Source organism: Acomys minous (assembly GCF_964271855.1).
Source record: "Acomys minous genome assembly, chromosome: 14".
NCBI lineage: Eukaryota > Metazoa > Chordata > Mammalia > Rodentia > Muridae > Acomys > Acomys minous.
In genome coordinates, this window is record NC_140496.1 from 39,480,837 (window position 1) to 39,497,983 (window position 17,147).

The 17,147-nt window shown below is 42.2% G+C and overlaps 1 protein-coding gene across 1 annotated transcript in view; it reads right to left on the reverse strand.

Annotated features, from left to right (window-relative positions):
- Positions 1 to 651: 651 nt before the first annotated feature.
- HEATR3 (HEAT repeat containing 3) overlaps positions 652 to 17,147 on the reverse strand; it is a 36,570-nt gene continuing 20,074 nt past the window's right edge. Inside the window, exons 8-15 of the mRNA XM_084757157.1 lie at positions 16,209 to 16,299; positions 15,931 to 16,088; positions 15,619 to 15,701; positions 14,470 to 14,606; positions 13,561 to 13,649; positions 10,086 to 10,229; positions 5,965 to 6,141; positions 652 to 1,988 (exon numbers count right to left, since the gene is read on the reverse strand). Coding sequence (XP_084613283.1) covers positions 1,866 to 1,988; positions 5,965 to 6,141; positions 10,086 to 10,229; positions 13,561 to 13,649; positions 14,470 to 14,606; positions 15,619 to 15,701; positions 15,931 to 16,088; positions 16,209 to 16,299 — 1,002 coding nt within the window. The 3' untranslated portion in view covers positions 652 to 1,865. The remainder of the gene's footprint in view (positions 1,989 to 5,964; positions 6,142 to 10,085; positions 10,230 to 13,560; positions 13,650 to 14,469; positions 14,607 to 15,618; positions 15,702 to 15,930; positions 16,089 to 16,208; positions 16,300 to 17,147) is intronic.

The following is a 17,147-nucleotide window of genomic DNA, read 5'->3' on the forward strand; positions in this document are numbered from 1 at the left end:
GTGTGGCCATGCACAGGGCCAGCAGAGTTGTGTTAGGATCACCTTTCTTTTGGTCCCAGAGTCAGAGAGTGATGGCGGAGGTTTGAGGAATCCCCTGGGGCTTCTCCTTGCTACTCTTCACTGGAGTGCACTTGTATATAGACAGCTGCCAGGCGGTCTCCGCAAGGGCCTCCCATCCAGAGGGCCTGCCTAGCTCTGATCTCCCACCTTCTCTGCTGTTTCTGCCATCAGTGATCTTCAGGGCGGGGTCGTTGGCAACCCATGGCAAGCTGTAACCTTCCCTGAGATTCTGTGCCTTCTACCAACTTTCTGTCTTTTGCCTTTTTTTCTCTACTGTGTCTGCGTCAGTGCCTGCTTCATCTCCTCTATGCTTAGCCAATTACCACCTCTACTTAACACCAGACAGTAAGCCAGGTGTGATGGTGCACACCTTTAATCCCAGTCCTCAGGGAGGCAGAGACAGGCAGATCTCTGAGTTCAAGGCCAGCCTGGTCTACAAAGTGAGTCCAGTTCATCCAAGGCTACACAGAGAAACCTTGTCTCAAGGGGGGAAAAATGCTATTATCCTTTTGTAAGCTCTGACATAAAGCACACTGTCCAGAAATGTGTGTACTTAGGGTTATAAAAAATAAACTGATAGACACAAATATCCAGTTAAAAGTTATTTATTCAAAATATTTTCTATGAATTATTTTTGTTCTGTTTTTTTGAGACAGGCTCTTTCTGTATAGACTTGACTGTCTGGTACTTGTTCTGTAGATCAGGCTGGCCTTCAACCAGAGAGCCACCTGCCTCTGCTTCCTGAGTGCTGGAATTAAAGGCATGTACTACCATACCTGGCTTTTTCTTTTCAAAGATTTTATTTTATTTATTATGTATACAGTGCTCTGCCTGCATGTACACCTGCATGCCAGAAGAGGACATTAGATCACATTATAGATGGTTGTTAGCCACCATGTGGTTGCTGGGAATTGAACTGAAGACCTCTGGAAGAGCAATTGGTGCTCTTAACCTCTGAGCCATCTTTCCAACCCATCCCCGGCTTTTCCTACTAATTTCTGATTCTGTATCAAATTAAGACAAGGAGTTATGTTACATAAAATAACTGTTCAGACTCCCTGTATAGAATACAATCATCTCATTAACTCATTATCAACTGAAATTAAAATAACTTACTTCACAAAAGATTCATAATTTGAAACACAGTACTCTATACCAAAATATTTTATAAAGCTTATCTTCATATTTCAGTTAAAATTTAGCTAATATAAAATGATACTGGCTTTAAAAAATAATTGAAACCATGACTTAATTTCTTTTCTTGCAAATTTCAAGAACATAATTGTCTGTCCACAAAGTTAAGAATCACCTGAGGACTAGGGGTGTAGTTGGTGGTAGAGTGCTTGCCTAGCAGAAGCAAGGCCCTGAATGCCACCCCTAGCACCAAGAAGGAAAACAGGACCACCTGAGACTGTGGTGCATTTCCAGGAGCTAAATATGTAACATTAAGTCTCCGCCAGGTTTGCACATTCAAACTAACATCCAATGAAGGCATTAAAAATGGCTTTTGGAGGCCAGGGGTGGTGTCAATACCTTAAGTCCCAGCAATTGAGAGACTGAGGCAGGTAGACCTCTGTGCCGGGCTAGGCAGGGCTACCTAGTGAGACGCTGTCTCAAAAGAGAACAAGCTGTGCTTCTAGAAGCACGTACATTCAAAGGAAACCCTTTAGTATTCTTAGCATTAAGTCCACCAGGAGAAGCAGTCTCTCTCTCTTTTTCTCAAGAGCTAGGCATGAATCCAGGGCCGTGCATGCCAGTTAGGCATGCAGCCACTGAGCCAGCACCAGCTCTGTCCTCCTGATGGTTTAAGAAGTCAGTCTTTTCTCAACAGCTTCTTGGTAAGCAACAAACCGTCTCAAATTCATCTTCACGTTGTCAAGAACACACAGCTGTTCTGGACTGTATTTGCCCCTTCCTTCTTTCCGTATCTGATGAGAGAGAGAGAGAGAGAGCGAGCACCAGAAAGAATGAGAACATATTACCTGATTTATTCATTTAAATAGAGTATTTTATACACAAAACATTTTGAAGAATATATTGAAAGTTTTACTTCTAGATTAAATAGGATATTGTTGTGGTTAATTTAAAGGTATGGCTTAATAAACACTTATTATTAGGCTACAGTTATGATGGTGGTATTCTCTAACCTGATTTTACAATCAATAAAGGCACAGTCATCTGATGTATTTTAGAATAAGCCTTTACCTGGGGCAAGGTAGATATTACCTCCTACGCAACCCTCCATTATCTCCCAGTCTCCGTCCTATTCCACCTGCTTCTAATAATTTCTGTTTGGGCTGTCTCCCATCCACAATCCCAGCATACTTGCTAAGGTTGTTCATTTTGGCCATCTCTTTCCATGAGGAGCCTCAGAGTTCCTCCCCTGGGCCCACATGGCTCTTTTCCTATCCATGGAGACTGGCCTCTTTCTTCCTCTTCCGTCCCGTCTGCCTCTCTCTCCCAAGATCCTCAGGGCCCCTTTCACTCCACCCCTTCCTAGCCAACCAGGGAGGCAAGGTTCAGGGCGGTAACTTGTGGGCCAGTAACTAGCATCAAAATACATAGATTAGATCAACCTCTGACAGAACATGAAGAAGAGAAAACTGGAAATGTGACCCCTCTTTTTTTTCCATCTTCACTGAGGCAGGATCCCTCAGTCAAACCCAGAGCTTGCTGATTTGCCTAGTCTCACTAGCCAGGCAGATTGTTCTTGGGATTACCTGTCTCTGCTCATGGAAGCTGGGATTCCAGAGTATTCTGGTAGGTAAATGCTGACCTAGAATCTGAACTTCTGTTTTTCACACTTGCATGCCGAGTACTCTAACCACTGAACCATCTCCCCGACCAGAATACACACATTAAAATTATGCTTACAGACCAATAACACACCTTTGAGCTGATACTCTGGTTTTTGTTTTTTGTTTTTGGTTTTGGTTTTTTGGTTTTTTTTTTGGGGGGGGGGTTGGTGTTTTTTTTTTTGTTTTTGTTTTTTTTTTTTTTTTGAGACAGGTTCTCTGTGTAGCCTTGGCTGTCCTGGACTCACTTGTAGACAAGGCTGGCCTCAAACTCACAGTGATCTACCTGCCTCTGCCTCCCAAGTGCTAGGTTTAAAGGCATGCACCACACGCCTAGTGATCCCAATACTCTGGAGGAGGTGGCAGAGACAGATAAATCTTTGTGAGTTTGTGGCCACCTGGTTACAGGACAGCCAGGGTTACATAGAGAGACCCTGTCTGAAAACAACAAAGCAAAACATCAAAGGGGAAAAACGTTACTGAAATTAGAGCCACGGATAAAAAGATTGAAATTTATGGAATGCAAATCATAACCCACCCCTAGTCTTTTTTTAAAAAGATTTTTATTTATCTTTAATTAAAACTGATTTAATTTCATATTGGACAAGCATTTTGCTTACATGTATGTATGTGTACTACAGGTGCCCATGGTGCCCATGGGGCTAAGAATAGGACAATGGGTCCCCTGGAACTGGGTTGAGATGGTTGTGAGCCATCATGCAGACACTGGGAGGCAAAGCTGGGTCTCTGCAAGAGCAACAAGTGCTCTAGACCATCAAGCCATCTCTCCAGCCTCTTCATTTTATGTGTATGAATGGCTTATTTGCATGCATGTCTGAGCACTATATACCTGCAGTACCCACAGAGACCAGAAGAGGACGCCTGATATCCAGGAAATGGAGTTAAGTTGTAAGCAGCCATGTAGGGGCTGAGACTTGAACCCAGTCAGTGCTCTTAACAGTGACTATCTCAAGCCAGGTGGTGGTGGCGCACACCTTTAATCCCAACACTTGGGAAGCAGAGGCAGGTGGATCTGAGTGTGAGGGCAGCCTGGTCTACACAGAGAAATGATGTCACAAAATCAAAGAAACAAACAAACAATCCAAAAAACAAAAAAAATGGGGCTGGGGAGATGGTTCAGGGGTCAAGAGCATTTACTGTTCTTCCAGAGGACCTGGGTTGAATTCCCATCACCCACATGACAGCTCGCAATTGTCTTTAACTCCAAGATCTGACACCTTCACACAGACACACATGCAGGCAAAACAAAAATGCATATAACATAAAAATAAATGAAATAAAAACAAACAAACAAATCCTCAAACCCTAAGCTGTAAGCTAGCTTCTGGCTAATAAAGAAACTTCACTTTCCACTGTAGAGAAAAAAGGAAGATTCAGCAATGAAGTGTTATTACTGTAGCAATGCAAACTAACTAGGAAAAGCAGCCCCATCAACAGGCCTCCAGCATTTCAGGTTACCTTCCCAGTTCAGGGAGTTTATGTACACAGAGCTTCTAAAGCACTGCCTTCTTCAGAGTTTATGTACACAGAGCTTCTAAAGCACTGCCTTCTTCAGAGTTTTGTTCTTGTTCTATTTTTGGTGCTGAGGATTAAATCCAGGGTCTCATGAACGCTAAACACAGACTCTACCATGAGCCAAGTTTTCAACCCTCATTCACTCATCCTTTGAGATAGGATCATATTGTATGGTCCAGGCTGGCCTGGGACTCGTGAGTCACCTCCAAGTTGTGGGATTAGAGGCTGGCACCACCACATCCATCTGGAAGGTTTGATCATTTGGCCTAATCTGCTTTGCTGGCAGCTGTGGAGAACGAGGCAAATTTCGTTCTCCTTATCTCAAAGGCTCCTTCTGCAGAAATCTAAGGGCTTTTATGAACAATGTAGACACTGTGTACTGGTATGAAAACAGGTCTTACAGAGTGCTAAGGAAAAACACAAGAAAAGCGGAAATGTGGTATATTATGCTTAAAAAAATTTTTTTGATAATAAAGGAAGAAATCCTAGGTGCATTTGGTGCGTTTGACTCTGCTACAAACAAACAAACAAACAAACAAATCAAACTAAAACATTCAGTGGGGCTGGAGACAATGGCTCAGAGAATAGAGAACACTGACTACTCTTCCAAAGACCTTGGGTTTCAGAACCATCTACAACTCCAGTTCCAAGGAATCTGACACCATCCTCTGGTGTTTTTTGTTTTGTTTTGCTTTGTTTTTTGAGACAGGGTTTTTCTGTATAGCCTTGGCTGTCCTGGACTTGGTTAGTAGAACAGGCTAACCTCGAACTCATAGAGGTACTGAGATGAAAGATGTGTGCCACCACACCCAGGTTTTTTTTCTCCAATCCTTAGGCTTTTATGGGCACCATACATATATAGCATACAGACATATGCACAGCCAAAACCACTCATATAAAACTAAATATATCTCAAAAAGAAAAAGAATTATTTTTATTTATGGTGGCGGGGGATATAACTCAGTGGTAGAGTGCTTGCCTAGCATATGTGATTTCTAAAAGAAAGGATGAATGGACAGATGGATAGAAGGAAGGAAGTCAAATAAACAAAAAACCCTCTAAAATGGAAAGATTCAAGTTTGTTCCTAAAATTCCCAGGTGCTGGGTGTAACTCGGGGGTGGAGCACATTCACAGCACATGTAAGGTCCTGGGTTCAACCTTAGCACCCCAAAAATAAATAAAACAAACCTGTGGGTTGCTCCTATTCAGCAAATGCAGTGGCAGCTGTGGTCTGCAGAACAGAACACCCTGCAGACGCCTTCTTTCCCCAAGGGAAAAATACCCACAACAAAGCACATTACGCCATATAAATCAAGTTTCAAAGGGTTGTAAGTGCTTCTTAAGCTGCAGACAGTATCTCTATGTAACACAGCTCTGCTAACATCAGGAAGAACTTATCAAGATGCCGCCCTGGCTCCAATTACCCAAACGTAGCACCATTCTGGGGACCCATGATGGCAACAAGCGCTTCCCTGGTGCTGGATTAGTCACTGAGACGTCACAGGGTTCCCTACATGCCCTCTACGCTGCATGGGCCTTCTACCAGAGCTGCTGAGAACAGCAGCTACAAACCTTCATTCTGAAGACTGGCTGAAATTCTTTCAACGCTGATAACAGCTTAATTTGAACTGAGGCCTTTTCAGCTTCTTCACCATCTGCAAAAACATCAAAGAGGGCATCCAGAGCCTCTCCTGTTACCACGAGGGAAGGGTCTTTGGTGGCGACTTCCAGCAGAAAGCACCCAATGGTCTACAAAAAAGCAAACACAGGATAATGAAGGTCAGCCTCCAAAATAAGCACTGACAAATATGCCAACAGCTCCTGCATTCTACAAAGATACCAAGGAAGAATGAAAACCATTAAAGGTCTGAAGATGTTATACACAGCTATAGATATACCAAGCATAATATGATCACGATAAAGTAAATACACTATAGTTTATATTAACAAATAAAGTGAACTGAGGTACATAAGTAATATGAAAATTATTAATAAACTTTCCCCTCTGCCTTTCTCAGAAGGCTTCTCATTTGTAACAATAATCACCACCACATTTGATGACAGCATTCTGTGAGTTCGAGATCAGTCTGCTCTCTACATAGTGAGTTCTAAGACAGCCAGGGATACACAGTAAAACCCTGCCTCAAAAAAAAAAAAAAAAAAAAAAAAAGAAAGAAAGAAAGAAAAGAAAAGAAAAGAAAAAAGAAAAGATGGGCGTGGTAGCGCACACCTTTAATCTCAGCACTCGGGAGGCAGAGGTAGGCAGATCGCTGTGAGTTCCAGGCCAGCCTGGTCTACAAAGCGAGGAACCCTGTCTCTAAAACCCAACAAAACAAAACACACAAAGTGACACTCTCATTTTACTTCACTGTGTTTGTCTTCTTTTGTAACATGGTCTTATGTCACTTAGGGAATGTGGGGGAATGTCCTTGAGCTTCTGATGCTCCTGCTTCTATCTCCCATGTGCTGTGAATACAGACATGTGTCACCTAGCCTGGCTACCATGTTTGTTTTTAACATATGCCCTTCCTTTTCCCTCCACAGTTAGTTAGCTTATGATGAGAACATCCCCAATCTGTAAAGGGCTCTTCTAGAGTAACCTGACTATTCAGCTGTTCTGTGGGGATGGGGCATGTAACCTACTATAGGGGGAGGGGATGGAGACTGTCAGAATACAGGGTTCAAAGTCCAGCAGTACCATGCTAATCAGTTAACCTTTCTGGGCTCTAATTTGTTCCTCTTAATGTAAACAGTACAGATAACCTCTATGACAGTATTAGGCTTACTATCCTAGAGTGTACAATGACGCATACACCACTGTTGGCATATTGTGTAATTCAAATGCTGATTTAGGTACACCTCCAAATCGGGTGTTACAGTAATTGTTCTGACACTCTCCTGTCTCAATGAAACATTGCTCCCAACTGTCCTCTTGTATGCCAATAAAGCAGCTTACAGCCAGTAGCAGAGCAGGGGAGGAAATAGGGCTGGACTTCCTGCCAGCCAGGGGAGGAGGAGTGAGAAGAGGAAGTAGGGGATTCAGCTGAGGCAGAGTGTGGGAGAGATGACGAAGATTCAGCTGGAGCAAAGAAAGCTGAAAAGCAAATAACTTGTGGAGTTTGGCAAAGGTGGAGTCAGGATAACATAAAGGGTTAAGAACAGACTTAAAGCCGAGTGGTGGTGGCACACGCCTTTAATCCCAGCAATCCTGAGGCGGAGGCAGAGGCAGGTGGACTGCTGTGAGTTGGCTGTGAGTTCAAGGCCAGACTGGTCTACAAAGCCAAGTCCAGAACAGTCAAGGCTACACACAGAAACCCTGTCTCAGGCTGGAGAGTTGGCTCAGCGGTTAAAAGCCACTGGCTGCTCTTCCTAGATGGTCCTGAGTTCAATTCCCAGCAACCACATGGTGGCTTATAACCATCTGTCATGAGATCTGGTTCCCTCTTCTGGTGTGCAAGTGTACATGCAGGCAGAGCACTGTATATGTAATAAATAAATCTTTAAAAAAAACAACAAAAAGCCCTGTCTCGAAAAGAAAAAAAAAAAACAAACCAGACTTAAAGTGCTCAAAATTGAATTGTAAAGCTTTATAAACAAATATAAAAGTTTCAATTATTAGAGTAATAGCCAGATTAAGAAATAAACTAAGAGAAACAAACACAGGTATATAAAAATAATTACAACACACCAACATATATGAAGTAGTTTTGATTAAAAAAAAAAGATGGAACATGAGGAAGGTACAGTTGGAAGGAGGAGGTGGGAGAGTATTATCAAGAAGCATTGTATATACAAATTTCCAAAAAATTAAAAAGAAAAAAAAGATTAAATCAATGACATTGGAGCTAACTTTTAGTTTGCAGGAAATACAGTAGGCAGGGAACAGAACTAGCACAGCAAGGAAGCAAAACGATCCAGTCTATGGGACTGCTCTAGGAGGTACAGAAGAACAGGTGGTGCTAAGGTAAAACTGTTATAGATCAAGAGAAACATAACTTAGGGGCTCTGCTTGCAAACACAATATCTTTCAGACAACTGGAAAACAGTGAATGTGGACCAGGTATTAGACTGATAGCTGTATAACGCACAATAATGGCATTTACATACAGAACTGTCCCTGTGTGTAACAGGTACATATTGAACAGGGGTAAAATATCATGATGTCTTTTATTTACTTTAATATACCCAGCAAAGATACTTTGATACAGTATGATAGAATAGTAATTTAAATCTGCTTATGAGATTTTTGTTTTTGGATTTTTTTTTTTTTGAGGCAGGGTTTCTCTCTATAGCCTAGGTTGTTCTGGACTTGCTTTGTAGACCAGACTGGCCTGGAATTCACAGAGATCCACCTGCCTCTGTCTCCCGAGTACTGGGATTACAGGCGTATATCATTGTGCCCAGATGGCTGGCTGGATCCATAAAGCTAGCCTGGTCTACACAGTGAATACCAGAACAGCCAGGACTGTATAGATAGCCCTTTTTTTTTTTTTTAAAGATTTATTTTATTTATTACATATGAGTGCTTTATCTGCAGAAGAGGGCACCAGATCTCATTGTAGATGGTTGTGAGCCACCATGTGGTTGCTAGGAATTGAACTCAGGACCTCTGGAAGAGCAGGCGGCGCTCTTAACCACTGAGCCATCTCTCCAGCCCTAGATAGCTCTTATTAGCCAGTTACCAGTACTTCAGCAGTTAGGAGAGTAAAGGACAATTCCACTACTGCTGACTTTGAGTTATGGTGATGCTGTACCTCTAGCAGTGCAGTTTCTCACAAGTGCACTAAGATCAAGTGCTAAAAGCCAATGTCTTGGTTGTGGTTACTACTGCTGTGTGAAACACAACTTGGGGAGGAAAGGGTTTATTCCACTCACACTTTCATGTAACAGTGAGGGCAGTGAGGGCAGGAACTGGTACTACAGAGGCCACTGAGAAGTGCCGCTTACTGGCTTGCTCAACCTGTTTTCTTACAAAACCCAGGCCCACCAGCTCACGGGTATCCCTACCCACCCATCACTAACTAAGAAAATGCCCTACATGCTTGTCTGCCTACAACCTGATCTTATGGACCATTTTCTCAGTTGAGGCTCCTCCTCTCAGATGACTCTAGCTTCTGTCAAGTTGATGTAAAACTAGCCAGGACAACCAATATGCTAAGTGAATTCCTAGAGTGCTGCCGTGCCAGAGTTGCTGATAGAGTGACATAAAGGATTGCCTATGTAGTGTTTCTCAGAATGTATTTTATTGATCTAGCAGAATAAAACATACAAACATTTTACAAGACAAAAGCCACCTTTAAAAATGCTAAAGACAAATTCATTTTTTAAAAAGATTTATTTATTTATTATGTATACAGCATCCTGCCTGCAAGCCAGAAGAGATGGTTGTGAGCCACCATGTGGTTGCTGGGAACTGAACTCATGACCTTTGGAAGAGCAGTCAGTGCTCTTAAACCTCTGAGCCATCTCTCCAGCCCGACAAATTCATTTTTTAAGAAAGCAAATAATAAGGAGGAAAGTTAAATGAAAACGAGGCTCACTTTTTCTAGTACATATTTAATACATAGTTTTAAAAAACCAAAGCGTACATTCTAATAACTTCACTAGTAATTTCTTTATACAATAGCTTCTTATCATGAACTCTTCCCCATTTGTATTTACTGAGCATTTTAGGTTAGAAACAAACTGTTTACCTTAAGAGTTTCAAGTGTGCCGGCTTCTTTGGCTAGGACGCTGCCAGTGATCCCCAAAATACTGACCACATTCACTCTAACCCCGATGCTACTACTATGAATGCCTGCTCTGCATAGCGTCATCAGCTGCTCAGGTGTCATACACTGTTGAGAGAAAAGAAATATTTCCAGGTATTCACTTACTTATCTCATGTGCATATTAGAGAGGCATGCACAGATATTGGGTGAGTTTCCTTTGAGACTGAAACTTTCCATCCTACAGGGAAGCTCTTTAAACAGAAAGATAAACACCCAAAATAGCTTCAGGAAGTCCCTGAACCTGATCAAATTCACTAGGTCCCTCTCTGCCAGAGAAAGCAAAAAATCTAAGTGTCCCTTTCAGATGGAAGGAAGGCAAGCTGCAAAGACCCTGAGCCTAGACCAGCTGCCTGGAAGAAGCAAGAGCCAGCTGGGCTGTTGGGAAGAGGTTTAGGCCAACTGAGTCACTTGGAAAGGACACTGTTCAGCCTGTTGAGCTGCAGGCTGTGCAGTGTGCTCTAGGTGCTGGGTAGGCTTTGGTCATGCAGCTGTCTTCTGCTCCTGTGAATAACTTCTCACCCATACTCCTGTAAGTAACATCAATAACTCACATGTTCACCAAGTTGGACTTTGCTGGTAAACACACTTTGGTCTGTTGTGCGATCCCTCTTTGGGTTGAATAGACATGTGTATTGTGTTTTGTCTCACAACAGTGGGCGTATACGTGCAGGTGTTCATGTCCCTGTATGTAATGTATAGAGGCCCAAGGCTGATGCTGGGAGCCTTCCTTGATTACACTCTATCTTATTCATCAAGGCCAGATCTCTGCACTGAATCCAGAACTTGCCAATATAGCTAGCCTGACTAGTTTGTTCCAGGAGTCCCATCACCACCTTCAGAGCTCTAGAATTATGGCAGGCCACTCACCCACAGAGCATTTATATGGATTCCAGAGCTCTGGGCTCCAATTTCCACACTTGTACGGCAAGTGATTTAATCACTAAGGCTATCAATCTAGTCCTCTTAGGTTTTTAAGGAGGAAAACTACAACTGGAGGTGGACATTTTCTTTAGCAGAAAGCAATCAGAAATCTAAGAGTTTGGGGTGGAGGCACAGCTAACTAGTAAAGCATATGAGTATGGGGGGCAGACTGAGGATCCATTATCAGAGAATAGGAGCCAACCTGAAAGAATTCCTACCAATAACATATCAATTTTAGCACCAAAAAAGTTATTCATAACTAGGCTGGTTTGGTAGGCATGACTACGGGCATACGAATAATCCCAGCATTTAGGACAGGGCAGTAGGATCAGTTTCAAGGCCAGCCTGGGCTACTAATGAAACCCTATCTCAGAATAAATAAATGCATATAAAACTGTGAGCTCACAAGGAGACTAAAATGAAAGCATTGTGAAGCCCTGGGTTCACTCTCAGAAAAACAACAACAACTAATCGAAACAGAAGCAAGGAGAAGAGGAGGAAGAGAGAGAAAACAGAGCAGGTTGCACTTAAGAGATTGCCAGGGTATCTATTCACTACGTGAGATAAAGGGTCAGGGGTACAAACTGCAAAAATTACTAAAGGACCAATGAGGCAATGTCTTATTTGCATCAGAATTCTCACTAACGCCACACAAAGAAAACAAAGCTGGGCATCGCCAGTGTGCAGCCTCCCAAAAGGACCTGGGCAGCTACGGTCACTGTCTCTAAAACCTTTTAGTAAACACATTAAGACATGATCTATGATTTAAAGTATAAAATACATACAGCAGTATGACTGTTTCTTGCCAAAACATCCTGAACCTGAATCTAATTAGATGTAGGCCTTCGTATAGGCTATAGAGAGTATTAAAAATTCTATCAGTAGCATCCAAATCAGCCCACTGACAACGAAATAAGATTCCTCCTTGAACAAATGATGTGAGGGAAGGAAGCTAAGGAAAAAATGGCAGGTGAAGTGGCATGAGAGATGGACACACAGACTGTGCACTTCAAGTGGATAAAACGTACGTCATATAAAAATCCTATCTCTATAAAGTTGTTTTTAAAAAGAATCAAGGTGCCAAGCGTGGCAGTGCACGCCTTTGATCCCAACACTTGGGAGGCAGAGGCAGGTGGATCAATGTGAGTTCAAGGCCAGCCTGGTCTACGAAGCAAGTAAGGACTGCCAAGGCTACACAGAGAAACCCTGTCTCGAAGCATGCACGCGCGCGTGTATACACACACACACACACACACACACATAAATAAATAAAAGGAAAAAAAGAAAAAAAGACTAAAAAGACATCAAACTTGCTTAAACAATAATTTAATTTTTAAAATTAAATTCTTATTATTGTATGTACACATGGAAATGTGCCATGGAGCGTGTGTGTGGAGATCAGAGTACACCTCTGTCGAGTCAGTTTTCTCCTTCCTCATTTACTTGGGTGCTCAGGTCATCAGGCTTGCCAGAGGCACTCACTGGGCCATCTTGTCAGCCCTTCTTTTTGAGCCAGGCATGGTAGTGCACAGAGACAGATGGCTCTCTGTGATTTTGAGGCAAGCCTGGTCTACATACCAAGTTCCAAGATAGCCAGGGCTACATAATAGAGATCCTGTCTCAAAAAGAACAGAAAAGAAAAGAAGAGATAGAATCTTATTTTGTAGCACAGGCTGACCTTGGACTCATGGTAATCCTCCTGTGTCTGTATTCCCAGTATTTCAATTACAGGTGAGAGCCATCACACCCAGTTTAAGATACAGATGTGAACAAATTAATTATCCAAAGACATTGCTAAGGCAGCCCGGAGAAAATGAACTGTGCAAGAAATAAGATTATCTGCTACGTTTTGGATCTGAAGTGGTGATATTGAGATTTCGCTTTTAAAAACATAACTTTCTGTCAGACGTAAATAATCCTATAATTTATTGGTGCAATTATATGATTTGCCAAAAATACTTCAAGAGAGAAGATTAAAAATGGAGGGGAAGGCCAGGCATGGTGGCACATACCTGTAATCCCAGCACTCAGGGAGGCAGAGGTAGGTGGATCTCTGTGAGTTCCAGCCAGCCTGAGCTATACAGTAAGATGCTAGTTTTATTTTAAAAACAATGTTCACAAACAAGGGTAAGACATATTGTTGGAGACTTGGTGTGGGTGCACATGGACTTTCAGCAACATTTGGAAACTCCTTGATGAAAAGTAACAAGTATAAACATAAGACACCTGCCAAGAGAGGACTTAGGAAGCCAGAGTTTCTAGAATAAAGTATTTGAAGAAGACTAACAACATCTAGAGAAAATGTCTATGGTGAAAGCACTTTTCTACTTAAGCACTTTCCTTGCCTTTTCACAAACCTCACCTACAGCTCTTCTAAGAGATTTATGGGTTCTTTTCTGGGGGGTAGGATGGGGGGTTGTAACATGTTTGCAAAACACAGAATATTTTCAAGTTTCTCCCAAGAAGTTTATCTTACCTGTGGAATGTTCTTGGAGGCCATTGTTTCCAAAAGAGCCCTCAAAGCACTACTTATGGCTTCTAGAAAATCGGCGTGTTTAGCAAAATCTACAACACAAGAAGTTTCCAGAAACACAAAGATAAATTACAAGTTTTCTCTTCTCCAAGACAAACTATTTTGTAGGAAAAGAAACAGGATTAAAACAAAGCATACAAGGTTAGCTTACGCTGTTATTAACAAAAGCACAGCCACCCCTCCCCCCTCCCCAATTTATTTTATTTTAGGTGGATGAGTGTTCTGCGCCTGTGCAGCATGAATGCAATAGCCAGGGAGGCTGAAGAGGGTATCAGACACACTAGAACTGCAGTTAGAAAGTTATGAGTCTCAGTGTGGCCCGTGAGAGCAGTTAAGTGCTTACTACTGAGCCATCTCTCCAGCCCACAAAAAAGATGTGTGTGCTCGTGCCCCAACGATAAAGAGGAACCTGTGACTGTCCTGACAGTCAGCTCTCTCTGTTCTGTCTATGCTTTTAGAAGTTACTTGCCTGCACTTCCCTCATAGTAGATAGTATTTCCTTCTGGGGTCTCTGATGGGGTTGAAAACTAGATAGCCACAGTGTAACTATTTTTGAAAAAATTTTGAAAAATGACAGGCTTACTCAAATATCCTAATGAGGACCTGATACTTATGATTCGCATTAATTGACATTAATTTTAAAATACTCTCACACACACACACACACACACACACACATACACACACCTACTAGCACAGTTTGACTGTCATTGGCAATGATAATACATGGATGATAGTATCTGGGAAAGGTTTCTGCAGGTTAAATATAACATTCCATCTACAGAGTCCAATTCCCATCCATAAAGTTTTGCTATTTCCAAGTAGTCTTTTACCTTAATGTCTAATGCTTACCTGGCTGAGAAAAAAGAAGTTGTGACAGGTGCTGTGCGAGTGTCTGAAGAGCTGGGGCTCCACCAAGATGGTCTATGTCCAGGAGAGACACAAGGCTCTGAAGACACATAAGGGCTCTACACTGAATGGTGTTCATTCTGCAAAGAAAGTGGACGTGGTGGTGTCTCTAAAGCTGCTACACTGGAGTTCTATGAGTCTACAGAGTTTTACTATTATTGTTGATTATAGTATAGCATCTTGCTTTATAACCCAGGCTAGCTAGCCTGGAGCTCACTATGAAGTCATGTTAGCTTTGAATTTGTGATCCTCTTGAATACTGGGATTAGAGTTATAAGCTCCATGCCTAGATTAGTGTCAATTTTCAATCTAAGCTTCAGATGCTGATTAAGAGTATCTATAAGTTCCAGCAGATCTGAGGCAAGTCACAAAGAATAATAAAACCTGTTTATCTGCCAAAGAGCCTGAGACTCAAGGGCTCTTAGGATAACTCATTTGTAAGTCACGAGTCTGTCTCTATTCACATTGTTTGGCACACTCCTTGCTTTTATATTTTTATGTATAGTGTGCTGTCTTGGGGACCCATCCCATGGCACCACACATGACGGGCAAGCACTCTACACTGAACTACCACTTAAAGACTCTGAAGACAGGCTCTCTATAGGTTGCCCAGGCACAGCATGACCTTGTGATCCTTCTACTTCAGCCTCCACAGTTGAGATTACAACCCTGCACCGAAAGCCTGCTTTCTTCCTCTTTTCCATAGGGGAGCCACTTGGTATATGTCCCTAAATAGTTTGGTGTTGCCTAGCTGTGTTTTGTAAAAATGGAACCACATTTTGTGCCTTACTCACTTAGCTCAACATAGTAAGTTCTGCTGTTCTGTGAGCAGTTCCTGTTCAGATCCTCTTTACTGCTGAATGTCAACTTCTTATGCATGTGACTATGACGGACATCAAAGTAGTTTCCAAGCTGGGGCAACTATGACCCACAGTACTGTGAATATTCATTCTCATATCCCAGCACATAAGGGGCACAAACTTCTCCAGGGGACATATCAAGGCAGGTCTTAGGAGCATTTTCTATTCAAAATTCCAACATTTCACATCATGTCAAAATGATAAATGCTTCTGAATATTGAAAGTTTCTTACTTTCTAATCAAAGGTTTCCAATTTGGATTCTTAGAACATATGTCAATTGCAGCACTGCTTGGTGAAGCGGTTTTCTCAAAAACCTAGGTTTAAATGGGAAACAGGAAAAGATAACAGTGAGGTCATCTTAAACAGGACTTCTCTATAAAAGTCAGATGTTATTTACAGGTTAATGTGGTCAGGACAGAATCACATGTGTGCATTTCTAGCTCTGCCAATTCTGCTTTACACCCAAGACCATGCTCTCCTGGTAAATAGCTCGCATCAGCCTTTCTCACATCCCAACTGGAGCCCAGGATGAAACATAATTACCTTCTTTGGGATGAGGCAGTTGGTAAGGGCGCTGTGAATCTCATGGGACAGGCACAGTGGGGACAGCAGCTGCCCACTGCACTCACTGAAGGAGTTCTCCATAAAAGCTTCACTTTCATCACTACTAGAAAGCTCGTCCCATTCATCATCTGAGGAATCTGAGGAGAAGACAAACCAGATGTTAGTAACTGGGGTATCAAAGAAACTCCCACGGAAGCTCCTCTTGGTGCAGGGATGGGAATTGGGGCGGGGACTGTCCAGTGCAAGTGGGAGCAAACCTTCGCTGCAGCACATGTTGACAATAACTTCCAGGGCGGTCTGCTGAGCTGTCAGCAATGCCATGGTCTCTCTCAGCTCCTTGTCAGTAGACTAAAACAAATAATAATAATAATAATAATAATAACAACAACAACAACAACAACAACAACAACAACAACAACAACGTTTTTTAAAAAAGTATTTTTTGCATCCATTTCCTTCATTAAAGTCTTTGGAAGATTTCTGCATTTGGAATGGAGCATATGGGGGCTAGAGTAGGTCAAAGAAAAGCTACAGGAGCCGGGCGTGGTGGCACACGCCTTTAATCCCAGCACTCGGGAGGCAGAGGCAGGAGGATCACTGTGAGTTTGAGGCCAGCCTGGCCTACAAAGCGAGTCTAGGACAGCCAAGGCTACAAAGAGAAACCTTGTCTCAAAAAAAAAAACAAAAAACAACAACAACAACAACAAAAAGAAAGAAAGAAAGAAAAGCCACAGGGGTACAAATGAGCACTGTATTTCCTCTTGGCTGACCAGAGCAAGTCTTTGTTAACTGTATTCCATCTATCACAGGGCTGCATAGTTGGAGAGAACAAACAGATATCTACTTTAACTGTATGTGTTCAGAAGCAGCTCAGCATATTAAGACTAAACAAAAGTTCACTTTAGACACCTGATTTTTTTTTTTTTAATTTTAATTTATGTGCATTGGTGTGAGGATGTCAGATCTTGGAGTTACAGACAGCTGTGAGTTGCCATGTGGGTGCTGGGAGTTGAACCCGGATCCTTTCGAAGAGCAGGCAGTGCTCTTAACCACTGAGCCATCTCTCCAGCCCCAGACACCTGATGTTTAAACATAACATATTTTAGCCAGTTTCTTAGAAAGATTACATTCAACAAACAGTACTGGCCAGGCACATGGTGGCACATACCTACTCCAGCACCCAGGTGACAGTCAGG